This window comes from Columba livia, chromosome 5, assembly GCF_036013475.1.
Source record: "Columba livia isolate bColLiv1 breed racing homer chromosome 5, bColLiv1.pat.W.v2, whole genome shotgun sequence".
Classification (NCBI taxonomy): domain Eukaryota; kingdom Metazoa; phylum Chordata; class Aves; order Columbiformes; family Columbidae; genus Columba; species Columba livia.
This window is the reverse complement of record NC_088606.1, coordinates 9,424,706-9,452,010: the sequence shown is the minus strand read 5'-3', so window position 1 is coordinate 9,452,010 and position 27,305 is coordinate 9,424,706. Positions and strand designations below refer to the sequence as shown.

The 27,305-nt window shown below is 46.0% G+C and overlaps 1 protein-coding gene and 1 long non-coding RNA gene across 3 annotated transcripts in view; one reads left to right on the top strand and one right to left on the bottom strand.

Moving 5' to 3' along the window:
• Nucleotides 1–10,808, bottom strand: part of AHNAK2 (AHNAK nucleoprotein 2) — a 77,103-nt gene extending 66,295 nt beyond the window's left edge. The window contains exon 1 of one of the 2 annotated variants that reach the window (XM_065063306.1): nt 10,739–10,808. In XM_065063306.1, the coding sequence (XP_064919378.1) occupies nt 10,739–10,793 (55 nt within the window). In that variant the 5' untranslated portion in view covers nt 10,794–10,808. Of the gene's footprint in view, nt 1–2,511; nt 2,609–10,738 lie in introns of those variants that run through there. The other variant, XM_065063304.1, reaches the window with a different exon arrangement.
• On the top strand, nt 3,704–27,305 carry LOC135579524 (uncharacterized). The gene is made up of 3 exons (XR_010472726.1): nt 3,704–3,875; nt 10,621–10,728; nt 10,850–27,305. It is a non-coding gene; the product is annotated as an uncharacterized LOC135579524 (long non-coding RNA).

The window sequence follows — 27,305 nt, the reverse complement described above, 5'->3', positions numbered from 1 at the left end:
CGGGGTGCCTACAAACCAGAGCAGGTTTGAGAACCAGCAGCACAGGGCCCACAGTCATCACCCAGTGATCCGCAAAAGGGAAAAAGTCATCGTGCCAAATGTTGCCTTACCAGCAAGACAGACCATGAATTTAAGAAAGAGTCACTTTATGAAGATCAGACTGACCAAACAACAGGCAGAGCAGGAGAGCAGTGCCAGAGACAGGATGGTGAGACAATCAGGTATGTACTTCTGATAAAGCCAACATAAGAGAGACAGAAGCCTGAAGCAGCCATTCCTTTCCAACCACCACAAGATTTTCTTAGCTACCTTAGTTCAGTGGCTATGGTTTTTCCCCTTAAAACTTCTCTGTTTCTGGACAGAGTATGTCCCTACAGGAAAGACCCATCTCATGGAGCAGGAGGGGTTGGCAGCAGGTCAGCTCCTGCCTGGTAACAATCCTGCAGATTGGAGAGCTGGAAAGAAGAGACATGGGACAAAAACTATGAAGGGCATTACTGCAATACCTGCTGCAGGGATTAGGCTCAGGTACAGGCTGGCCCTAGTCAAAGTTTGGCCAAGGAGATCACATGTTCACATGGACTGACCAAGGAGCATGGTGGAAACCTCCTGAGCTCTTGGACACAGATGCCAGCAGTGCAGAAGAAGCTGGAATTTGCTTTGTGGAGCAAGGAGGAAGGGAGTCTTGGAGGGATGGGTCTGGTGAGAAACAGTGCTCTCCAGGAATGTAGCTAAGATTTGCCCCTCATGCATCACAACTGCATTTCAGAAATCCTCTAGCACACAAGTTCATGGGGAAGAGCCTAGAGGGAGACTTTGAACATGTATTAATAGTAGAAACTGAGTGGCAATATTTCTCTAGCCAAGATGTCTCCAGTGATGGTTAAACAACACAATTCCGATTTTAGACTGCGAGTGTTCACAGCAAAAGTTAAGAAAGACCGATGCAGGGCAGAGCCACAGTTTGAGAGTTCAAAACTATTGTTATTTCCCTGGAAAGCCTGGAAACCTCTGGCTGCTCAGCTAATAGTTTTCCATCATGAAAGATTTAAGCTTTTAAGTGGTACTTTGCCAGCAGAAAGAAAGGCGGTGCACATCAAAAATATTGTTGTTAATTTTGACTGCACCTGTTGACCCTGACCTGGTGACAGATGGAACTTGTTAAACATTTCATAACACATAAATACTGCACCACTCCACAAAGATGGACTCAGGACTTCCCATAGTATGATACACTGAAAGTCCAGCCTTTCTTCTGTATCTGCTAACATCTAACAAGGCTACTAAAATCTGATTTCAAAGCCACTGCTCCTTCTTGGGGGTTCCACAGCCTTTGTATCATTTTGTATTTAATCTCAATCAGTGTTGTTCCTCATTTAATTTGAGAATAAGGATATCCTCCAGGTTCAGGCACATCCATGAATCTGCACATCTCATCAGTGATCAGAAGCAATGAAGGACAAGAATAGTTAGTTAGGCTTTTGCACCAAGTTACACCTTCCCCCTGATCCCTAGGCAGAGCAATGTGTGTGTGCTCCAAGTCTGAAGGGGCATCAGACAGTGTTTACTAGAAAGCTAGAGTGAGTAGATGCCTGGTCTAAGACTTTTCCACGATCCTTTGATGCATCCATACAAGAATTACTAAAGAGTTGCAAGAGCAGCAAGAATTACTAGAAAGTTGACATCTTCAAGCAAAGACGGACTTTTATTCTGAAAAAAACTACCTAAATCCAATCTGCTGCTGTGTAATGTACATGCCAGAGGTACAAAATATGGTGTAAAATAAGATCTCGGCAAGCTGAAATCCAGCTTACATATTTGGCCTTTTTAATCCAAGGATGAAAATAATTACACAAAGTCAGTCTAGGCAATCCCAGAAGGATGTGAACATATGAAATATAGTCATTGCAAGAAGCGGAAGGAAAGGAGAGCTGCACCAATTTCAGTTCCCCTTGGCTTTCTTAAACTTGTGAATTTGGCCCAGAAAAGTGTCTGGCATTGGGGATGGCGATCATTCATCCCTTCTATTTGCACAAGAATGTGGGAAGGGCTTAGAAAAGCTCCTCTTCTCCCATCTGGGGGTCTGGGTGGGTGCCAGTTAAGTTCAATGATTCATAACCATTTCAAGAAGTTCCTTGCCACTCTCTATTTTGCAGGCATTTGTAAAGAAAGCAAATGTACATGGCACGGCAACATGTAGGTTGCTCTGTCAGGATGGGGGGATCCTACTTTCCTTTGTCACGACAGCAACATCAGGAGAAGGGAAATAAAACCAGTTTATCACCTTAGCACACATCCAGCAAGATCTTCAAACCCCAGCAGCTGGGCAAAAGAGAGAGAAGAGACCTAACACACAGGTGGAAGCTCTTGATATGATATGTGCTCAGAGAAGCTAGAAACTGTATCTTCTTGAGGGCACCAGGCACCTCTCCTCCTGTACAGCTGCAGGAGCAATTGCAAGGCAGCATGAGACAAGACAGAGCAGCCGAGGTGTGAGAAGCAAACTCCTACCTGGAAGCTGTGGGCAGGTCTTGGTCTTGGTCTCGCAGCTGACAGCGGTCCCCACTGTGATGAATGAGGCGTTTCGGGTCATTCATGGGCTCAGGTCCCAGGGCGGGGCAGATGGGGCGGCTTTGGCTCCAAACCCCGCCTTGCATCATGTGAGTCTAGGTCTTCCCAAAGCCAACTCCCTTCACCCATGTTTCTGTAAGCCTTCGAGAACTTCTCCGCATGTTGAGCAGTGAATTGCAGCCAGTCTGCCTTGCCTTTGAATGCTCGCCAAGGCTTTGTTTGTTTTCTCTTCCGTTTCAAAAGTTCTTTGTGTCTTTCTGGCCCAGTTAATTAGCTACAATACTCAGCTTCTCCAGTTTTTAAGTGCCACCCAAGTAATAGCTGATCAGATGTAGAGAAATTTTAATGCCTAAGCTGTAGCTATGCTGAAAAATGAAGGTGCTGCTCTGCATGTGGCAGATTCATCCATCTGATGCATATAACAACATCAGAGAAGATGTGGTGGCTTGGGATTAATGACCATGGTAGGGTTCATGCCTTGGTTTCTGCAGTGCCCCGCACTACCACATCTCTGCTCCTAGGCCTGGCACAGATCACTGAATTAAGGAAATAGTGAGGTAATTAACACCCGCAGTTGCAGAAGGATGGCTGTAACATAAAGACAGGATGACACTGAGCATCCATTGGCTGTCAGGGAACATCTCCAAGGGGTCCTCAGCAGCCAGGAAGGGTGGGAAGCCTGAGCAAGAGGCACCTGGGGAATGGGAGGAACTGCTCTAAGACTGCTTGGGAGGAGAGGTGAGGAGATAGACAGAAGGATTTCATACACTGAAGAAGATCAGGAAGAAAAGTGGCCTAATGTGTTTGCAGTAGTCCTACCAGATGAACCCTCAAATTGTGTTTTAGAGGTTTTTCCAAGGTGGACTATTTTCACATCCCCATGGTGTTGCTGATCTTTACCTATCACAAGGCAGTCTGTCCAGGAGTTAAAACTGCAGTTTTCAGCCACGTGGCAGGCTGTTGTAATCCATCTCTATTACATAACCCAGCAAATATTTTGCTAAAGTTCAGCTAAATTGCAGGATTGATGGTGGCAAGGAGCATATTCTCTGTAATGAATTTCTTCCCTTGTGAAATTAGGATAGTGGCATGCAAATGGCAGCTTTTCCTCTGCTTGCCTAATTCAGTGGCCAAGCAAAGGCACCCTGCTTCCCCTCATATCAGTTGTTTTCTGCTTATCAAGGAAAAGGTTAACATTTCTCCTTCCCCTACTCAGTCCTCCTGTGACACAGGACAGAGATTGGAGTGTAACAGACAAACATGGCAAGAGTCAAGCAAAGAAATGGAAACAGGGTAGGAAGGAGGTAAGTTATCTTTAGACCGAATTAGGTGGAGCCTAACTATTCTTGTGCCGTTTTGCTAAGGTCACTCTGGATTAAGACAGGACAGAAAGGGAGGGAGACAAGAAAAGTTTTGTTATTTAGCTTCTCTCTGACATTGTTTATAGGTTGCTTGACACATCATTTCATGATCATTCATGGCAAAGCTTTTCTAGGCTGTTTTCTTCTTTCTCCCCTTTAACGCTACTGCTGCCTTTCTGGTGATGCGGGGTTTGCGTGGCTCTCCAAGTCTCGTATTTTTCGCCTGCTCCTCCTCATCTGTGTTGGGACTGGAGTCCAGCCCTGCTTATCTCTTCTCATCAGGTCGTTGGCCCTTCTCTGTAATACAGAGAGTAACTGGTAAAGGATCAGAAAATCTGACTGTTGAGCCAGAGAACCATTTGCTCTGTCCTTCACAACAGTCTGAGATCCAGCTTCTTCACACCTTGCTGCTGAGACTCACCTTTTTCCATACCTCCTGTTTCAATGCTTTTTGTTTTCCTAGTCATTGCTCTAACTCCCATTTACTAAAACTAGCAACTACCTTTTCCAGTTACACTAGTGTGAATCTAGAACAAATCTACTGGTGTCATTTGGATTATAAGATATGAGATGACTGTATGTTACAACAACTAGAGCCAAAACCAATGTCACTGTCATCAGCATCTTTCTCTCTGTTGCTCCCAATATCAAAGAGAGACTGTTGTCTGGGAATGGTGATACTAATCATCAGACTTAGAGTTAAGTTGCATAATTTGCCTGCTTCAACCTTCTCCAGATGCTTTACAGCTATTAATTAAATATAGGAGCCAAATAAAGAGAGGGGTGTTAATTTTCAGGGTGAGGTGAGGGTGTTAATTTTTCAGGGAGCGATGGTCTCAAAGGCACTTATCAAGGGTCCAACCTGGCTTTGTGGTAAAATCCACAGTTTATTTTATTAGCTCACAGTCAGTGACAGGAGTCAAGACAAGAGTCGCCATCTCTTGTCCCAGTCCTGCTAGAACATTGATCCCACAGGGAAAATAGGTGGCACAGAATCTCTGGGTCTTTTCCGCAGAACAGTTGTATTGAATTTGGGGTTAGTGAAAGAATTATTTCATGTTGTTTTGTTAAATAGGGGCAGAGGAAACTCGAATGTGAATGTCTGGGACAAACCATTCCATGCAGCATTGGCTTCACTGGGGGCTACCACAATTCCGCTTCCAACCCATGGCAGCAGCTTCCTGATCCCTTGGGAAGCTGAGGTTCATTTAGTCCTTTCACGTTACTGCTGAGCCCCAGAGGGATTTACTGGTCTTGATCATCAGTCCAAACTGAGAACTGCTTTAGTACTGTCAAACTTGGAAAACAAAACTGTAGGGAGCATGATCTGTTCAGTATTCATCCACATTCACAGCACCTCTCCTGAATGTGTGATGCCACAGTTGCTCAAAGTATTCTGCCTCATGCTGTGTGTCATGAACTTTAAAACAAAATAGAGAGCGAATTTGGAAAACTTCCCAGATTATGCAGTGCATCTGCCTTCTGTCCCCTAAGAAAAGGGTGAAGGTCATAGGGCTGTTTCCCCTTATTTTCTTGGTGCATAGGTGTTCGTCATCTGTCACACTGGGCTAATCTGCCAGTTCATCCCAGCTGTGTGTTTTGTTAAAAAAAGTTTGTGTTGAGATGAGATAGAAAGCCATGTAGTGGTGAAAGACAGATGAAGCAGTTCTGTTTCTTCTCTCTTGTGTATTTTATGAACACAGCATTAAATGCAGATAAGAGTCCATGCTATAATTTACAATTAATTTACCAGCATAAGATTACTGATATTTCTCCCACAGTGGTTTTATTAACTGAACATCTTTTTTTCCAGCCTATTCTGACAGAGGAACTCACACTGATAGAAATCTAATGGTGCAATTGTGCTAAAGAAAACCTCACAAACCCAGCCAGGACTAATTACTCCAACCTCAGACATGGCTGGTATCTGCATGGCAGAGCTCTGTGCAGGCACATAGGCTGGCAGAGTTAGTAGCGGAACAAACAAATGGAGAAACCAGAATGAAAAGTTATGCTTGTGCAACCCTTATGGCCCCAAAGATACTTCAACACAAAACGATGGTGTTAGGCTGGTAGGTTTTGGTACATAGGTACTATTATTTAGCAGTAGTATCTACTACTAATAAATACATAGGGTTAAAGATCTTGTAGGCATTTTAAAACTCATCTGTGTCTCATAACCTAATACAATTATCTATATGTCTGTGTTGACATAAAGGCAGGGATGTGTCTTTGAGAGATGGCTATCCTTGGTGTCTGATAGATTGGTGGCCTAAATTTCCCCAGATGAACGGGTTCTAGCATGGGCCAGCCAGAGTGGAGGAAGCTCCCTGATAGAGAAGACCAGCTCTGTGCGCCTTTTTTTTGACAGCATCACGGGCCTTAGCTCTTCATTATCCCCTCTCCTGCACCTCCTCACTGCCACATCATCCCCAAAGGTGCACCCTAAGTCAGATCAGGGTGAAAACAACCCTCCTGCAACCTCGCTGCCAACCAAAAACCCATGCGGATATCCCACTGCTAAATAATGCAGCCCTGAGCATCCCACAGGTTTGGGTTACCCATGGTGGCTGTGCTGGCAGATGCTATAGGAAGGACGCTCTGGGGACTGGGTTGTGACCTGGATGAGGGTGCACAGTGCTGTGCCCCCAGGACCTGTGAGGTCCATCTGCACAGGACACCAGTGCTGGGTGACCACATGTGCTGCAAGCACAGATCCTGTTTTATTTTGCAGCCACTCCTCTATACAGCCAAGCCCAGCCTGGGTGTTTGGTTGATTGTTTGTCTTGGCAGTGAGTCTCCTCATCGAACCGAGGGTGTCATTAATCTCCAGCAGCAGCAGACCTCACCAGAGCGAGCAGCAACAACAGCAGCCCCAGGGTCCTCACTGGCGGGGGTTCTCCCCGGCCTTTGCTTTGCATTCCTCCACCTCTCGCACAGCCACAATGGCCCTGAAAAGAGAGGCTGTTGCAGTCAGAGTGGCTTGGACAGAAACAGACAGCACGTGAATCACTGAGCAAACGCATCATGAGTCCAAATTGCTCAGGGAGGAACGCTCTACCAAAGCTGACTTGAGATCTCTGTTAATTCTTCCTCCTCCTTGAAGTTTTGAAATGCAGCAGTAAAGAAAAAAATCACATTTCTCAGCTGGTTTTGGTTTGCTCCTAGGGCATGTCCATTCCTCTTATGAATAAGAAACTGTGGCAAACATAATGTGCTATGCCTCTAATGGGTACATATCATCCTCAGTTCTTGAAGTTAGATGGAGAACAGCAATACACTTTATTGCACAGTGGATGGACAAAGAAACCCTTGTGGCCTGTGGGACTCTGTCATACTGATGTTTCTTTTCTGCTTGGCACTCGTATGTCACCAAAGGGCCAGTGCGTACCCATTGGAAATAGAAGTGTGAAAGTATCAACCAAAAATAAAAACTCCGGAAGGAGAAGGGAGAGAAGCCAGAGGGATGCAATTTACTGAGCCTGACTCAGGGTGCTGGCAGGGAGCTCTCTGCCAGAGCCAGATGAATCAGATTCCCTTTCAGTGTGTGCTGGCACCACAGTTATTTTGGTGTTACCATGGGTAGAAGTAGCATCTATTTGGGAAACATTACTGGACAGTGAGTGTGACACTCTGACGTGTCTGCCAAAACCAAACTGGCTTGTGTCATTTTAGCATCATATTCCCTGAGAGAAGTAAAAGGAGGGAAAATGAAATATGCTGGCATGTCAGGTCAGAGCCTCTCCTGGGAGTCGAGGAGGGTGTTCCTCACCCGAGCTTGGAGTCTGGCTTTTGTTTATCTCTGTCTCATAATGGGGCTGGAATAGATGCTGTTGCAGCTCGTAGACAAACAGATCAAGAAAATATTTCAAAGAAAAAATGTAGCTCAGCTGGCATTTTGTTTTAGATCCACAAAATTTGTGGGCCATGCTCAGCAGCTCGCAAGACAGAATGGACACCCAACCTTCGCCGTGCCTTTGGCATCACAGATAAGAATGGAGGAGAAGGGATGTCACTGTGTTTTTAGTGGCTTTTGGTCATCACAACTTGCAATGGAGTCCTGCCTACAGATTTTCACAGCTCTGGCTGATCTCAGGAACCCACTTGTGTGTTATTTCACTATCCTTGTGGGTCCCCTCCAGCTCAGGACATTCTATGGCTCTATGATTCTATACTCACACAGTGCAAAGATGAACACAGCACCTGAGAAGCAACAACCTTGAAGTTCAAGTGCCCATTCTGCAAAGTCCTAAAATAGACATTTTGCTTTGACCCTGTACTCCAATTCTGTGGCAATCAGGAGGCCATACAAACTTGCTCAAGCGTCTTACTGAAGAGGGTCTTTTAAAGACTGCCATCAATTTCTGTGGATTCAGATCACACCCCAAACAAGGTAAAGAACAGGTTTATAAAAATTCTATGCTAGAAAGACCTTTTTTATTTTAGGATTTGGCCAATTGCCGCAGTTTGCTGATGCAGACATTCCCTTCTACTTATTTGTTGTTCTGACTCAAAAATAATCCATAAAAAACATTGTATTGGTGTTCATCAACAACTGCAAAATGCTCCCAGCATCCTCCAGATGCCAGATCAGAGTGCATGCTTGTGCTTGCCTGTCTAACGAAGAAAACTGGCAAATCTTTGTTTATCTGTTTCTCAGCTGTGTCATCATGACAGTCAGCTAAAGCAAGGGCAGATAAATATAAGCAGCAGAGACAGCATCTTACGAAACAAACCTATTTTTAACAAGTTTTCCTTCCATGCTGTGGAGGAAACAGGGTATTTAATTTGCACTTCTTGATGTGGGATTCATCGTGTGGTTTCCCCACCCTTTTTCGGATGAGCCTGCCTCATCACCGTGCTGATATTCCTCCTCTCTTGCTCCTGTGCTTGGCAGGCTGTCTCAAACACACATCACACACCCCGGGCAGCCAGCCAGCCTACCTGTCTGAGAAAAACAGACCTGCTTTTCCCTGCCGCGCCCTGACCTCTGCGGATGATAACGCGTTGTCAAGAAACATCAGCAATAACTGTTTGGAAAACAGATGCCAGTCAAGTTTGACATGCAACTGGCTTTCCCTGCCATGTACTTTCCCAGCACCGATCTTCTTGTCGTTGTCACAGCCCCGCTCCTGCTCTGCACCTCCCGGGTCAAGAACCAGGTCTGGTTGGTGCTGTGACATGACCTGGTGCAGGAGATGCTGCCCCCACCCATGATCCAGCGCAGCATCCTCTCACACCACCATAAAACAGGTACCAGAGAGATAACCACCCGTGCTCCTGGCATGGTAGAATTTTGTTTCCTTAGGGAAAAAAAGAAAATCAAAGATGCTAAAGAGCTGGGAAAGTGTGGAGGGTGGCTGTGTGAAGTGTTCTGTTAGTGCTGTGTTTTTATTTGTTTCTGTTAGGTAGCACCTAGAAGTCCCAACTATGTCACCGATGTTGAAAATCTCAGAGACATAAAATTAGTTTGTTTGCTAAACAAGTAAACCCGTGCAGGCAGGCAAATGTTAGGAGAATCATACTACTGAAAACTCATATTTATTAAATACATTCTGTCCCCCCAAACTTATATTGAATATATTTTGAGTAAATCATTTTAAATTACTATCTGGGTGTAGTCCTAAAATATTTACCATAACCTTATATCAATTCAATTACTTAATCTAAACACCAGGTAATGAGCAGAGGGTTGGACTGTAACTTTTCATTGGATAGAGAGAAGTGACTTATTCCTGGAGTTGTCTCTGATTTCAGCAAGGCAACTTAAGCAATAAGATGCTACTTTGTATGACTGGGAGTCTGAAAAGTAGTGTCTGACTTCCCATTGTTGTGGAAAATATAATCCGTAACTATTTACAAAAGAAAAGCAGAAATAATCAGGCATATTTTTTAAAAATCTCTCAAGTTTTAGGATATCAAAATGTTTACAGACTGTGTTTTGTAGATTATAATTTCTTCTACCAGAATAAATAGTGAGTAAATTTATTGTAGAATGTAGATAAACATAGAATTTGTGTATTTTAGGGAAAAAAAATACTGTAGAAATTTCAGAATCTTGGCATTTTTATAGACACAACCTTATGACTACTAGTTGCTTATTTTAAAACCGACTAATCTGTGCATAAACTAAATAGCAGATTTGTAATTTATTGATATGCTTCTGCCAACTAAGAGCTGGTTTTCATTACTCTTTTGACTCATTCCTCCAATCATCACTGTTCTGCTTCAGCACTATTTTATATTAAAATATGTATATTTTCCCCTTTTTTAAAAAAAGAGGTTAAATTGCTGATTTCCTTCTGCTCTGCAGTAGGGAAACACGGGGAAAAAAAACCTTCTTCCAGAGTGCTGTATTGTTCAGTCAACAGATCAAATACAGAGCACAGGACACGGTGAACGTTCACTACACAGCACAGATTTTAGCTATTGTAAATGCCGGGTAGATTGTTTCATGCACTGCATCCTGCTAGTCACTTCCCAATCACTGTGAGAAATGAAGGGCAAGCGTGTGAATTAAGGCATGCAACCTGAAACAGTTAATTGAGACACAATTGAATTTAATTTGTATACAAAGTCAAAGGCTTCCTTAAGCTTAGCTTCAACACAATGCAGGCACCTAGGAAAGTTTAGAGGAGGTAACGACAAGCTTTTCTTAACTCTATTTTTCCTTATCTGATTCATGCAGCATCAGAGAAAGCCACACCCTAGAAGCTGCAGGGTTTGCCTCGGAGGTTGGATCGCAGCGAGCAGAGCACAGAAAAGCAGAAGCAGAATACAGAAAAGTATAGAAAATGTAAGCCCACCACTGGCTGGAGATCCTGGCCAGTTAGGAAGAACTAGATGAAAGCAGTCACACATCTTGGTAGTTTATGGTGGTACAGCAATAACAAGAGAGGAAAACTTTGTCTTTTCAGAGGATCCCAGTGCAGAACCAGTCCCAGTCCAGAGGAGAAGATGGAGACTTTGTGATTCTGTGCTGCAGGAAAAGTGCAGCTAGACTGAAACTAAATGCTGACACACTCCCTTAGCCTCTCGGTGAATATACATCCTTGGATGCCAACCAGATTATTCTGGGCTGCCCTGCATTGCATTATGCCTGGCTGATCACTGCTTGCAGAGCTGGAGCTTCAGGTCATTGCAGAGAAAGAGAGTGATGTGGATGCTCCTAGCAGAGCCCAAATATACTTAAGGAGACTGATGAAGGATGCCCGGGCTGCCTGGCTGCCCGATTGGCTGCTGCACTCCCCAAGCTCCAGTCAAGAGGGCAAGCTGACACAGAGAGCAGAGCATCCTCCCAGTGATGGAGAGAGCCAGGAGAGCCCTGGGGAGAACAGGACTGAAAAATGGCAAGGCAGGTTTCTGCATGCTTCCCTGGGAGAATGCAGAGAGGCGTGCAAGAAGGGGGAACAGACCCTGGGATTTTTGCTTCCCTGCAAGGAAGGGCCAGATCCAAACTCCCCTGAAGCCAGCAAAAGGGGTCCCACTGTTCTGTCAATGCTTAAAATCACAGTCTTAAATCCCGGACACCCAGCAAAGGAAGGGGCTTGGGACACATCCTGGAACTGAACTTCAGTTTGTGGGCAGCTACTTACCACCATCAAGGATGAAAAAGAGCAAGATGTAAATTATATGTAGCTTTTCTGTGTTGTACTTACGATAATGCCCAGACATTTATGCAATGCATATCAGACAAAGAAATCCAAAAGCTCCTCTATGCCTTGCATTAGTAATTTTTGCAGAATGTGGAAATCATGCTGCCCGTTCCACATGCAGCCAGCCTTGGGGCCAAAAACAGTTGCTGTGCAAGAATGTGCATTAGGTCCAATCCACTGCCCATGGAGATCAATGGGACAGGTTTCCCTGACACTAGTGGGAGCTGAGCAGAAAACGAGATAAACCAGTGTGAGCCAGGAGGCAAGTGCTGCTATAAAGGCAGGGAATTAGCCCATACCATCACCCCTGTCTTCTGATTTTGAGTATTGGAGTGGTATTGGTAAGGAACACAGGAAAGGAAAGAACTTTGAGGCTTCATGCAAGGGTTGCCTTCCTTGGAATTTATGGCATGGAGGGCAACACATGTGGCTGTACTGCTTCTGGCCTCCAGCTTAGGTCACACCTATCCCTTACCTCATTTTACTAAGCATAACCCCTGTGACACCAGTTAGCAGGGCCCAGCCAGGATTGCGGGGATTTGGTGCCTCAAAGATCATGGGAGATTTAACTCCTACCAGAAGCAGGGCCTGTGGACTTCTGAGGCTAGGGCTCAACTTTCATTGTTTCAGATGTCTACAGAATAAAAGCTCAAACTCTGTATCCCATTGTAGTCAAAGGGCTATAGTCATCCAACCATATGTGGCTGTTAAGGGACTGTGCACTTCACTGTCTGTATGGACCATGCAACCTACAGTCTTGGTTCCATGACTGTAGATCCTTGGCTCCTTGAACTGCCCTGGGAGCCCAGATAACAAGCTTAAATGTGGACACCTACACTTCAGTTACCTACAGTTAGGTGAGAGGAAGGCCACCATAGGTGTCTGCGGGACTGTAGATGTACGTGATGAGTTGAGCTACTGCAGAGGATCAGGAGATGAGGCCAAAGTTTGTGTTAGATACACCATCCCCTATTAAACAACTGCCAGTGTGCTGGACCAGTGTTTGTGGCAGACACAGCCTTCTTTATAGGATGGCAGTGTAAGGTCACAACTGCTCTGCTTGTGTGAGTCACTTACACCCATCTGGACCTCAACAGGACTTGAAAAGGGGATATTCATCATCTCAGCACAGCCTATTTGGGCACCACTTGGGTAGGAGCAGTAGTGGCAGTTGATAAACACTTTGCTAGAGTACTATATTCCTGAGCTTTTTATTCTGCTGCTTATGTGTGATGGCATAAATCCTTGAATAGCAGAGCCAGTCCAAAGCCCCCCAGCTTGTCACTGCTTGAATATGGAGAAGATGAATCAGAAGACTGAGAGGTGACTCAGGGATTCTCTGTTTGCATAGGATGTAGTTTCTCTCTATTTGCAGAACCAGCTGATCAGGAGAGAGGTGTGGCATCTGACAAATGAATTATTCTTAGTGCAGCAGAGGAATAAAAAACATGCGTTGTTTTCCACTGTTGACAGACCTTTAAAATTATGCTGTTGAACACAGTAAAATATCTAGCAAAGATTATAACAGTTTGAGTAAAAATGCAGATGCAAGCATACATGCATACAAACACACACTCACAGAAGAACAGCTCAGCTGGAAGATACCCCTTATTTACTCATTTCGGCCATGTGTTTGTACCTACAAAGACAAATTCTTCTTGCAGCAGATCTTTTCTTAGTTAGCTTTCTGATATCGGTAGTGAATTCCTGCAGAGCATAGAAAGTTTGCAGGATAAGGAAAGCACCAATATGTCACCATGTGGCACAGGAAGAAGCAAGGCAAGACCAAGAAGTGACCCATAACTGAGCACTAGATTCAAATGAGGTTTCAGAGACTGAAGCATGATTTGTGCAGAAATTAGTTCAGCAATGTGCTGAACTGCAGCTCCCTGTTTAGGCTGCTGTCTAATGCTGAACACAAATGCACTCTGCAGGTACCTCATTTCTGTTGCCCAAGAGATTGGACCTGTTCTTCATGTGCCCTGTGCTGTCCTGTGGCAGAAGTTAAGTCCACCCAGACTCCTGAGCCTGCTGAGCCACTGGATCTCCAGAGATGTTTTCTTAGGTGTCCTTGGAGCATGCTTCATCCACACTAGCAGGTTTGGGTTTTTCCACCTGCAGTGGTTTAAGGTGGTACCCGCTTTTACCACAGCCACTCAGTCCATGGAGCACTCTCCTGGCATGCTGATGGTCTGGGTTCTGTTCTAAGTCTGTTTTGAGAGGGTGAGGGTTTGGTTCAATGTCTTCCTTATCTCAGAAGAACCGGAGATATGAATAAAGAGCAGCATAGGGGCTGGAAAGCATTTTTTCTTGAGGACATTATGAAAGCTCTGTGAATACACCCCATCAGGCAGAGTCATCCTGAATGCAGATGAAGAAAAAGTGACAGCCCTTTCATGAAGGAAGTGGCGAGAAATCAGCAGCTCTTTGCCTTTGGACCAGATGTCACCACAGTGGCTGTTGCTGCTGATACATGGGGTTGTCTGAGGCGCTGGTGGAAGGGACCAAGACTTGGAAATGGCACAGCACATAGACACCTGCAATTAGTGGACTCTAGCGTGTTTAGTTTGCACGTGCCAGCTACCTGGAGCTTTGCTGCTGGTTTGTTGTAGCTGCACAACTACACAGAGAGACCTATCAGTGAATCTGCACAGAGCCAGAGCTTGGCTTGTCCTCCCTGGGCTCTTCCCAGCCTTTCTGCAGCTCTTTGCAAGCATTTTCAGCCTGTGAACAAAACTAATGCTGAAGTATTCTGAGCATGCCCTTCTTTTGCATAATCCAAATGTCTCATTCTCTGAAAATATCCTCTCTCCATTGCTCATTCTGTTTAGCCAGCTGGAGGTGCCCTCAGGACTGGCAGCTAGGACTGATGGCCTCAGGGCAAACCTGACATGGAAACATTGACAGATAATAGAAGAACAGGGAAAAGCAATTGCAATGTGCTAACTCTCCCTTGCAGGCTGCAAGTAAGAATAAGATGAAAAAGACAATGCCAGACCTTTCTCCTGTCATTTTATGCCCTAGAAGGCTTGTGGTGGGGGAAGAGCAGCCCCTCTGCCAAGTGGGTTGGATTGGGAAAATGCCTGTCTGGGGAGTCTGCTTCCATCTGCTGTGCAGCCATGCTGCTCTGCATCCTTTTGCTGCTTTTCATGATTTTAGTACCCTAGACCAGACTGAGCTGGCCACCAACTGAGCAATGTCCCAGAGTGAGGCGAAGTCACTACCTATCAGAAGGAGGGTGGTGGTGTGCTATTTCTGGACCCTTTGTTTCCCACTGACTCCACAAAGACCCAAAAGTGAGTTATTGGAGGGGAGTATGTTTGCGTGACTAAGGAAGGGAATAACTTAAGTGTCTTTAGTTTTCTAAGAGTGGCATGTAGAGTGTCAGTTAATTTTCAAGGATCTTTTTACAGTGCCTGGAAAGAGAAATGCACCTCTGAGGGGAGATTCCTCCCCTATCTCCAGTGCCAGGTGTTGAACAGACACAGCTCTCCATGCCTGCACAAGGAGCCCCGAGGATGGGTTCAGCCCATCTTCTTTGTTTCCGTGCATATGCAAGGGTGCATGGTGCCCACCCAGCCACCTTAGGGCCCCTAGACATCTGCATGGGGCTGGCAGATCCAACAAAGGACCCAGGATAAACCTGTCCCCTTCCAGAGAGGCCAAATGAGGCAAGGCAGGATACCCTGGTAATCTCAGACAGCATCACTTGCCTACATTTGGACAACTGAACCTCACCAGGGAGGTTTCACTTTTACATTGTTAAAGTTGGGTCAATACACCTGTTCTAGATCTTGACAATTTGAATAACGGGTAGATTGGAATTTTTCTGAGCTGTATGTTTATTTTTTCTACATCCATTCCGACTTCTTTTGATTTCCCCTTTCCATTTCACTTTGACTTTTCAAAACACTGAAGTATCTGTGAAGTCAGCTCCTCAAAGGAGCTTGTTGTGGCAGTTGCAGATCCCCCTGAGATCTGGAGCCTTCAAGAGCTGATGGCTCTTTTAGCACTTTTTGTGCCCCACTGTGCCTGTCCCCACGTACACACCTAGGGTGGTACCAAGGTGTTGATCGTCACATCCTCCCCTACTATGAGGCAGGGTGACTTCACCTCCACCAGCTGGTGGGACAGGAGGGGTGGGACCCTCAGTCAATTGAGCGTGTCCTTAACAGGACCCTGAGTCAATTGACAGGGTTGTTAGCAGAGGAGGTGCCCAGAGAAGCTGCAAAGCTTCTGGACCATGTTGTAATGCCCACAGCCAAATCTGACCAGACTATAAAACAGGGTTCCCACCAAAGGCCCCATTTGGAGTGGCCTTCTCAGAGCAGCGGGTCTGTGAACTCGACCCCTCTCCTTAGACTGGGACACCATCTAAGGAGACTTCCTAGGATTGAGAGCACCTCACCTCCTCGTCTGGGTGAGTGGTTATTTACTGGCTATATCCTTGAATGAGTCCTTACCTAACCCAGGCAAGTGATTATTTCTTGTGGGTACCCTGGAGTCAGAGGACTCTGTTTTGTTTCTTGTGAGTGTACGTGTTCATGATGTGGATCCTCATTATTCTTATTTTGCTGTACCCCAATAATCTCCTCAACTGGTATTCAAACCTGTATTTTATGTTGTCAGAGTGCTAACTAATTGTATAAACCCTGTTTTTAGTTGGTTTATTGGCTGCACTTTTATGGCCAGAATAAAGTCTGTTTTGGAACTTGTCCACCTAAAACTGACTTTAGGGTGTCTCTGTGACACTTGTGTGTCTCTTCTTTCTATATTTGGTTACCGGGCTTCTTGTTAAAAATTTCCTTCTCTGAACATGTGATATAATTTGTTTCTTGGGTAAGGCTCTTCCAGCGAGATTTATTGCTCTGGCCCAGCACACCTCATTCCCTCGGCATTGTAGGAGTAGGGCAGGAGCACAATGGCAGGGCACGAGCAGGGCATAGACTGGCTGCTGGCTGGTGTTAGCTGTGGTGCACCTGATCTCCTCACCCAGATGGTCAATTTGCAGCTGCACAGTAACACCATAGTCTCGTCAGAAAAAAATATAAATACTACCGGAGAGTTCGGTCTAGAAATCTACGTCCTGGAGGTATCCTGAGCAATTTCTCCAAGTGTTGGCTGGGTCAGCCCTCACCACCTCTCCACACAGCAGCATGTTCAGATGACTTTGCCATAGGTCAGTAACAGTATGTACAAGAGGAAGAATTCCAGCTGTCCTGTTGCTTGGCAGCTTTCATACCACTGAAAGGTTAATGGGGCCAAATGCCTCCCTGATCCTCAAATACATGGGCAAAACATGGGGAACATAGCTATTACCTTTGAAACGTGGAGCTGTAGGAAGGCTGATCAGCCACCAGCATCTGTTCTCAGTTGCCCCGGCTGTGTGAAACTTGCACTGTCTTCTCCAGCCCTCCAGCTGCTCTGCAACAGTACATTTCTGAAGTGGGAGAAACTCCTTCATTTTCACGGGACAGGATGCCACTGTCACTATGTTGTAACTGCCCAGGTTGCACAACTATCTCCCAACATTGAATCCTACATTCCTCTCTGCATTTGCACTCTGGCTGCCAAATTAATATCCTTGCTCTTGTGAAGGCTCTGATCCTCCTCTACTCCTTCCCTTCGTCCTTCCTTTTTGGGGTTCCTCTGTTCTTTAGCACTGATCTTCAGTCACTGTTTACTGGTCAGATGGTGCTGCCACTCTATGGGTAAACAGGGAAAATGTTTTTTCCACTGAGGTCTATTGGGGCCAGAGGGGAGCTGAATTGTCCTGAGAAACATGTTCACACTGCCGTGTCCAACAGAGGGTCCACCTAGACCATCCCCAGCCTCCCCCCTCCACTTCAATGGCCTCCTGAAGGGTGCCCATTCTTATTTGCCACATGTCTTCTGCTTAGATTTATGCTCTGGCCAGTTCAGCTGTTTGAGAACGTGCAGCATCCTGCAACTGAATTACCTATTGTCTTACTAGTTGTATCTGTCTCTGCGCTTTTTTTTCTAGGATGTTCTACTTAACTTTCTAGACAATCAGATGTTTTAGTCTATGTGGCATGGACAAGTTTCAGTGACTTCTCCCACCTGACTTTTGTTATTTGGGATCTGCTGAGTTGTACAATCTCCTCTGCCAGTAACATCCAACCAGACACATCCCCAAGGTAAAAATCTGCTTAGGGAGCTGCAGTTGTCTCAGGTGCACAAACCTTTTCTGGCATGAATGCAATATGGAAAGCAAGGCAACAAAGTTCACTAGAGCCAAATGGGTCTCATTAATTTCTGCCATCCTATAGTCTTTCTGCTTTAAGCAATACTACAAGAACAGAGAGCCAATAATAAAGCTTAGAGGTTGCCTGAAACTATTCCTACAGGCAGACAAAGCTAATAAATGTGTACAGAAAAAAATAGATACAAACCATGAAAATATTTTGCCTGAAATAAAATAAAAGACCTTCTCAGTTTCCCCCTTCCTGCTCCATTCCTCCTTTTTATATATGTCCATGATTTGTTCAGCTGCTGGAGCTGTGTACGTGCAGTATCCAAAGTGAACACACGAGACAGCACATGGTTTCTGCTGCAGCCCTTCTGCAACAGGAGGAGCCCAGGCGGACTGGCCTTTAGCTGGCACAGTCCAGATGCATGAAAATGGAGCTGGTCTAAGAAAATTTGGCCCAGATGTTTACACTGCTGATTTTTCTCTAGCTGTTCAGAGAAATTTGGATACCGGACTTTTCAATGCAGTTCAGCATCTGACTCAGGCTAACAGAGGACTGGGCAAGACCTGTAGAGACTGATCCTTTTCATGGTTATTATTTGTAAGGATATCAGCTTTGCTGAGGTAACTGGGCCATCTGTGCTTCAGCTTTTTTTTATTTTATTTTTTGGAGAATTTCTACTCATTCGGAGAATTTTCTACTACTACTCTTTGTGCCCTTTATAATACTCCCCGCTCTGCTTTCTGTTTTATTGTCCTCCTGATAAGCCTTTAGGCAGAGATCAAGGCTTGGATAGAAGAGATTTCACTGCTCTAAACCATGGAAACGGCTTAAGTCAGGTTTAGTCTCCTTCACTGTCATCAAACTATACTAATGCAAAAGTGCAGTACAGATATTCCTAGTAAAATATAATCAATTTCAGGCCTCTTGTTTGAGACAATCAGGTGTAATATCTCAATGTTTTACCCAGAAACACTCTTAGTCGTCTATTAAAAAAAAATTCAAAAGGTTCATGAAAATGTATCTGAATATTTCCGAGTGAAATATATCAATGTCAACTATATAATAATTTCATTATTGTAAGAAATACTGAGTACTCTGGCTTGTCCAATTATAAGGATAACTCATTTCTCTCCTTCTGTCTCAGCCACTTGATTCGGCAAGTGGGCATCTCTTCTTCATATTGTGTTGCCAGATGACCCGCTCCAGAGCTTGCAGGCTTGGAAGATGTCTGATTTGTAAAGCTCATCCATTACTCGTTTCTGCAAAGGAATCTCCCACATGAGAAAGGCCTTTTAGCCCCAGTTTTTCCCCAGTGCTGAGATCCATCCAGTCCATCTTTGCTAATGGGTCTTCTCTATCCAGTGCAGGCTTACATGACACTTGTGTAATGCTCATCACACCATGAGCCTTTGTTGCATCTGCTCTCTCTTTCTCTCAGCTTTATCCATGTCAAGATCATTCCCCTGGTTCCCCAAGGCTGGCTTTGTAAAGGAAAAACTTTCACTCCTACAGAGATGAGTTCATAACAAGTGGATCACCATCCCTGTGGGCATCTCCCTTCCCTGTCAGTCAGATTCCCAAAGAGACCACTCTGGAGATGACAACAAATTAAGGCTCTTTGAGTGTTAGCTGACTGACATCTTCTTCTGCTGGCTCCCTGAGTGCACAGTTTGTGCAGCCACAGTGATTCCTCAGTGACCAGGCAGGGAAGGATGATGGGTTTGTTATGCTGTGTGTGCACTTTACTCTCAGCCTGTGACTATCAGCTGGCAAGAAGCACCCAGTAAGTCAGAATACTAATAGACTAGTGAACAAAAAACTGGTGAAAGTTAACATCCGAGTTAATTAGAAGACATCCTCTGTGATCGAGGATTATAGAAATATCTGTAACACCTCAGGTAAATCTTCGTTATAGCTTCCAGAGCAAGTGCTACTGTGAGATAAAACTGTCTGGTGATTAAGGTATCAGGTCAAAAACTCGTTTGTGCTCAGGACTCCTCTTCTGAGGTGACGAGAGTCCTCAGCATTGGAACTTCAACCAATACAGACCTGGGGTCTGTCCTTCCCACTGGGGATCACCGAACACACAACATCACCACGATGGTGTCCTTCCATGATTCCATAAGGGTGGCTAATAGTGCTGATACCAAATCCTCACTGGTGGCCAGGTCTAGATGGGACCCTGGGCAGGGATGAGAGTGGCAGAGGGGCAGGGGGCTGCTCTGTCCCACAGCCAGCTCTGGAATGCCGCTACCACTGTGGCAGCAGCCAGATCAGGCACGCTGCTCATTCGGTGAGACCCAACACGTGGCATGGCGTTACGAGCTGCTCAGGATTTCCATGCTTTGCCTTTGCCTCTGGAGGAGGGGTCTCAGAGTTGTCCAAATTATGCTGCTTCATAAACAAAAACAATCACTCTGTTCCTTTATCATTTCCTGAGTGGGCACATTCATCTCCATCCTACTTGTGGCTGACAGCCAGCACATGGATCTGTGCAGGAAATCTGCCTCGAACAGCACGTGAGTGCTGCCAAGAAATGCATTGCTGGTCCCCACAGGCACCAGCAGACAACATTATAATTACTTATCCTCGGGAGATCGAGTTGCGCATGGTATTCTTCTCCAAAAACCTGAGCACTTTCATACTGCACGGTAGCTTTGCTTGCGAAGAGAGGAGGGACAGTGCCCAAGGCTATTATTAGACCCAGATAGCAGAGAGGTGCTGCAGGAATGTTTTGGTGTTGCAACCCCTGTAGCATCTGACTGAGCTGTTGCTGTTGAGCTTGCAGGGCAGCGGGGAGAGCTGTGACTCACACAGGATGGGATATTCAGGGCACAAGATCCTCTCAGCTTCCCAGGAACCAAGGTCTGGTCTGCAGTGAGCACAGCAGCTGCTCCCCGTGTGCAAGAGATTTCACCTTTCTGCTCACTCGTGCTGTAGACCAGTCTCAGGTTGGCTCTGGGGCCGTGTCCACTGATCTCTCTGGGTGGAGCTGCCGCATCTCATGTGCTTGCAAAACACTTCTCTCCCCAGGGGCTTTCCCAGGGATGAGGGGAGAGGATTATTCTTTGTGCTTAAAAGCACAGATGCCAAAGCCTGCAGCCCTGAAGGAGGTTAGACACAGCCCTTACCCTGGCAGCGAGAGCTGTGCTCCTCCCAGCTCAGGCATCCCCTCTCCGAGCGGGGTGGGCACTGGCCATGGCTGTGGGAATTTCGCCCCTATTCACTCACAGAGGAGAGCAGGGACAGCAAGCCCAGAGGAGGGAGAGGCACAGGAAAAGAGATCTTGCTGCCTGCTGGGCTTTCAACCTGGTCCCCAGTAAGGCAGAAGCCTTTCAGCAGGGCTGCTGCTGTTTATTTCATACATGCAGTACCTCTGTGAAAGCAAAGTGTGAGACTGACTCAGCTGCTGCTGCAGAGATTTACGGCTCCAGCCAGAGACACGGGGAGGGACAGCCACACTGCCAGCACACATGGACACACGGTCAGCTGCAGCTGCTGCTCATCGCCTGCCCTGAAAGTTTGGGACCAGTTCCCACACTGCTGGTAACAGGAGCCGTGGTGCACAAGCCACAAGCCAGACAGGAGGGCTTGCAGAGGTGGCTTTTCTCCTCCTTGGCTGGGCAGACACTGCATGGTGGGCCGTGTTGTTTTCCAGAGAATAGGAACAAAAATCAAATGCATGATGCTCCTGTACTGATGTTCAGAGGAAAACACTGTGCTTGTAAGCAAAATGTGATTACAAACACTAAAATGGTCACATAACTGAAATATGTGTATGGCTGGAGGAGGAATAAGCTGCTGGCGAGAGGGAAGGCAACTCCTGTACCCTCAGAGGTAATGGGACTCTCTAAAGAATAACACCCTCCTATGAATATAGACCCTTCCAACAGCCAGACTGGGTCTGCTGTCCACCTGGCCTCTGCCCATCTCCTGGTTTCCACCTGCAGTGGTTTCCTCACACTGCTTGTCAGTGGCTGACATTGCCGCAGGGATATTACCATCCAGTACAGCTGAAAACTTGTCCCCCTATGGGATCAGCATCCTTTTCGGGATTGCAAGGAGACACCTACACCCAGCTGGGATCCACCAACCAGGACCCTTTCCTGAAGGCAGATGTAGACATAACAAACACCTTTCACAGACCTCACCAGCATTGCTTCTGTTCTTTCCAAATGAATCCTCCTTTTCAGTGATTATGTGGAGACTGGAGCTTTGGTCCAAGAAGTGTGGGAGGCAGGTTTGGTGAGTGAAGGGATTAAAATCCATGCTTGTTAACCAGTCAGTCCAGGGGGGGCTGGTGGGTCTTCCCATCACTCTTGCTCAAAACGCGCCTGCTGTGCAGCAAGGAACTTAGACGCTGATCAGATAGAGAGAGTGCTGCTGCAAATACAGCTGTGATTTAGTGATCAGGGTATGGAGGTGGCTGCCAAACCTTGTTGTGCATTTTGCATTAAACATTTAACACATAAAATAAGGAAATGGTTTTCTGGAGCAGAGTGCCCCTTCTCTAGGTGAGCAGCTTGACTCCTAAACCACCAAAGTCATCATTTTTCCCCTGCTGCAGATGCACTGAGATTTCTTTGCCTTCTGCAATTGGAAGGAAAAACTGAAAGTTGAGAGTGTTCTGTCAGAGACAACTTGGAAAATATTTCACTGGGAATGTCACAATAACTTTATCATAACACTGCTTTTTGTGAGGTTATGGGATTTTTGTTCTGGTTTCAGGTTGCAGAGTTTTGAGTTATTGTATGGTGCAAGACTACTCTAAGACAATAGAGTGAAATGCTCTTTTTTCTAAGCTGCCCCACCGCTCTGGAAAATGAAGGTGATAATATGGCTGGTTTACACTCTGCTTGCGTATGTGGGTTTGTTGTGAACTCTGAGCAGCCAAAGGTACAAAGACATCCCACAGCTCCATGTGAGAAGGGGGTACATCCAGCTGCAGCACAGGGCAGTAATTAACAGTGACTATAATTATCCAAAGGGGTTGCTGAGAGAGGGTACTGTGGCTTCTCTAGTGCTATCTTTAGGAAGTCTAAAAGTTGCCTTGCATTTATCACCAAATAAGAGGCAACACATGGGCATGAAGACAAGAAGACCCTGGACAAAGGGCTGGGGACAACTCAGGGAGCACGAAGGTGCAGAAAAGGAGGGATCACAGAGATTAAGCTGTAGCTCAAGAAAGCAAGTGTACAGCCAACAGGCGGGGTCAGGGACAGGATGTTAAGAGGGAATGTTGCACTGGAAAACAACATAATTTGGCTTTTTTTTTGTTTTAAAATAAAATACAGTGTCCTCTGTGTAAGACCATGCTGGGACACCCTGTCCGACCCTGCTCTGAACCTGGGTGTGTGACCAGCAGTAATCTGGGGTCTTGTAGCGGTCTGTCCTACGTAGTGTTTGCTGGAGATATTCCTGCCAGAGGAAGAAGACTCATGCCAGGAACAAGGATTGGGGACAGAACCCCAGGAATGGTGAGCACGGCTGGGCAAGGGCAGGACCACGGCTGCCCAGCTCCTCCACACCCCAGCGTTGGCTGTTCCATCTGTAATTCAGTTTTCATGGTTAACTTGACATGATGTAACCCCCGTCCTTATGACTCAGCACGCCAAATATAAGCATCGAATGACTACAGAGTCATCTGATTTACAGGAGTCTCACTTATAACAGCTCATTACCGAGCCAGCAAAGTGTCTGTGAGCCAGACAGCGGAGGGGAGATCGGAGAGCTCATGAAAGAAGATTTTGGGAAGACTTTTACAGTCAGGCCTCTGAAACCACCTTCTTGCTGCTTATGAGCAAAATTGCTCTGCCTTACTGTTTGTTTGTTTGATTGATTGATTTTTTCCTTCTCACTTCGATTTCCATCCCTGAGCCAGGAAAATTTTCCACCAACATGGTGTGAGAGCAAAGAAAGCCCCCAGAGCTTTGCTGATGGCAGAATTTGTATACAGCATCTCTGCATCTCTGCCAGCGTGTCCTGTCATGAGTCAATCGCTGGTCAGAAGCTCCTATTGGTGTGAAGTATATTGTTGACACACAGGCTCGATATATTTATTACATAAGGAGAGCCAGACTTCCTATTTTTTTTTATATATATATATATATTTTTAATCACTCTACCACTCTTTACAGCTCACTCTTAAAAATGCAAGACACAGTCAGTGTCCTGCTAAGGGCTGTATGTAGTTCAGGCTAAGATGTTTCCTGCATGACTACAGCTAAAACTACTACCATGGGCATAGCCTGGGCACTGAGCTTGTCTCATCTGACTGCAAAGCACCTGTTTGTTATCACTTGTCTTTAAGCTAGGTTCATAACGGAAATTGAGGCACGTTCAAAAGTGCAATGCCACTGACATTCAGCTCTTGCTTACCCCATTCCCCACCATCACATCTGTTTCTTTCTGGGTTTGTGCAGGTCTGTCTATGCCCTGAAAACAAGAAGTTAGAAGGATGGGCACCAGCTGCTCTCAAAGAGCTTGTAGTTCTCAATACAGAAGGCACATAGACAAAGCCCTTCACCACATGGTACAAGGCAAACATCTCTGCAGCAGGGTAATTCCTTGACTGCAAGCTATAGGATACTTGGGATAAGGGTTTTCCAGGAGCAGAGACGGGCACCCAGGTCTCCCCACAGCTAGACGGGTATAACTCCAGTTTCTCGCAGCCACAGAGGAAACAAAACAGTTTTATTCCAGTTCTATGGGCTATGATCAGCCCCACTTACTCTGCTTGAATCACAACTTCACCCACGTAATGGCCACACTCTCTACCTGCACACCTCTTGCTAGTCAACAGCAGATTGCCATGATTTAGGAAATGCAAGAAAGGGACCCAGTTTTTAAGGAAAATCCAGACTGTTTGGATATATGGTAATCCACGGGCATTTTTCATACTCTCTCACCCTTTTTATGCACAGCTGTATTGAGAGACGGATGACAGCCAGAACCTCTTGGGCTTTGTCCATGTATGACCATTGTTTGTATTAAAAAAAAAGATAAAATAAAATTCCTGGAAATGCTGAGTCCAATGATTTATTGCTTCAGGATCAGATTTTCTGGAACTGTGTGAGATCCTCCCAGATCGCAGCAGCCTTGCAAAGTTAAGGTGCTGTTATCATTATGTCCTCAGTTGTCTTATTTTCCCCATAGGGAGAAGTAATTGTGAATGCAGTTTGTGTCTGGGGGCAGTATATTCTACAAAAATGCTGCTCATTACTGTGTTGCTTTTCATCTGCAGAGGGGAGAAGCGAAGTGAAAATGCCTGGAGGAGCAAAACTGTGGTAGTATGAATCTCATTTTACTGTGCCTAGAAGAACCTCATGCAGACAAGGACTTGATAGAAGAGAGTCAACACTGAATAAAAATTCCTAATTAGAACCCTATCAAAAGCAGTGCTCACACAACAAGATGTATAAGGTCTCACCACTTTTACAGAAGCCAGTGCCAGTGTGTGCTTGCGTGGCTTTCTTATAATCTGTTTGTACATCTCCTGTCTTGAAATTGTTGATTTCTTTCCAGCTACCTGCATATCGCTTTGAGGAGCTGGATGGCCAGAAGTGCTGGTTGTGGTGCTGGGTAACTGGGCAGAAGTGCTGCAAAGTCATTGCTCCAAGACACTGCACTGGAAACTCCCAGTCCCAAGATAAAGAGTTTTACCTGTGTAATTCTGGGGACAGAAGTGTCATTTGCAGCACTGGGTGTAGAAAACAGCCTATGGGTAGAGGGAGGTCATGTGGCTGCTGCTGAAAACAGCCTATGGGTAGAGGGAGGTCATGTGGCTGCTGCTCTGGGGCCCTAAGTTTTTTGGGGGGCTGGCAGACCCCATTTGTGGGTGTTGCCTGCACCCTGTGGGTTGGGGCAGAGCTCCAGTTTGCAGCAACCAACACAACCCTTGTGCAGGGGCAGGGTTTTGAAGACCATCCCCAACTGAGCAAGGGACTCATCCCGGGGTTGCTCGACCTCAGCTCTGACAGCTCCCGATTTGTGTCAGCCATCACTGGTGTTGTGCATCGCCTGCTTTTCTCACTCCCTACACCACATATGCCGGGGGGAGTTTCCTCAGGCAGGGACATGGTACTGCAGGCTTGTTTTCTCCCTTTCTGCCCTGGAGTTTGTGCCTGCAGCGCTCTGTGGTGTGCTTCGTTTGTTTGCTTTGCTTTTTCCATCCTGTTATGTTTTGAGGGGGGGTAAAGCATGAACACCTTTTTGCAAAGCCATGCTCTGTGCATGTATTCTCTCAGATTGTGCAAATCTTCCCCTGCCGCCTCCTTGAGACTGCCACACACTGGGCTGCACCTTGCTCCCCCACCTCCTGCACACTGTGAGCTCTTGAGGAAGCAGCGATGCCCGTGGTACCCCTAGAGTGATGCCCATCTGTGTGCTGGTTCTCTATACACTCCCTGCCTGCTGTAATCACTGATGGTCCAAAACTTCAGTGCAGGGATGTCCTCCCCAGGACGCTACTGGCTGGAGGAATGGCACTGAGCAGCACCAGCATCCCCTCCCTGCTCTCAGCACCAAGGCTTAGCAGTGGTGAGGCTGGTAAAGGGGGCGATGCCATCAGATGCTGTGTTACATGCATCTTTGCCACACACACAGAAACATACACACACACATGTTCCTGACAAGCAGGGCAGCAGTGAAGGGCAGCAGTGAAGCTGTCAGCGAGCTGGGAGGCACCTGGAGGGCTCTCAGGGAAGAACTGGGCTTTTAGGAACTGTTTTGGATTCAGCCCCTTCCTCCAGATAACAGCTCTCTGTCAGCTAGCACATTTCTAACATCTCATTTTCCTCTCAGCAAAGCCATGTCACCCACTCTGAATTATTTCTGATTTCACCCCATGTAAAATAGATTCTTCTGATGGGCCATTTATAACTGACCCATCACAGGGTGCCATATATCCTGATGTCAGAGTGAGCACCGATGATTTATTGGGTATGCCCCTGTGAAGAAATTACTCATTTTCATTCAGGGGAAAAAAAGTTAAACTTTTTCCTCATTCTTTCAAATTTTATCAGAGAATAATTGAAAATAAAGGCTGAAATCGACTTCTGAAAGACAGCCTTGGGGCAGAGCCAGGAGAGACAGAGCATCTAAAACCCCTTTGGTCTTTACTTTGCTCCAGTGTGACAATTGCTCTGTAGCAGGCAATTTGCAGGATTTGTAGAATCCTAGTACTTCAGGAGATCCAGGGCAGACCTCTGTCCCTTTGTAGCACTGAAAATTTTGTTTTATTGTTTCTGAAAGTAAACATCTCCCTTAAATATCCTCCTGATGGGGAGGTTTTCCCTGGAAATCAGCATGTTGGCATGAGACAACACAAAAGAAACATCCACTTAAAGCAAATGCAGGGTTATGGAGGTCACAGGGATGTGGGAGCAGCAGATGCAGCCAACATTTGGCCAACGGAGGTGGCTGGATGAGCAGAAGTGGCACGAGGGATGTCCCACCAGAGGGAAGGGCACTCCCATCTCTTTGTCTCAATCAGCCCAGCAGTA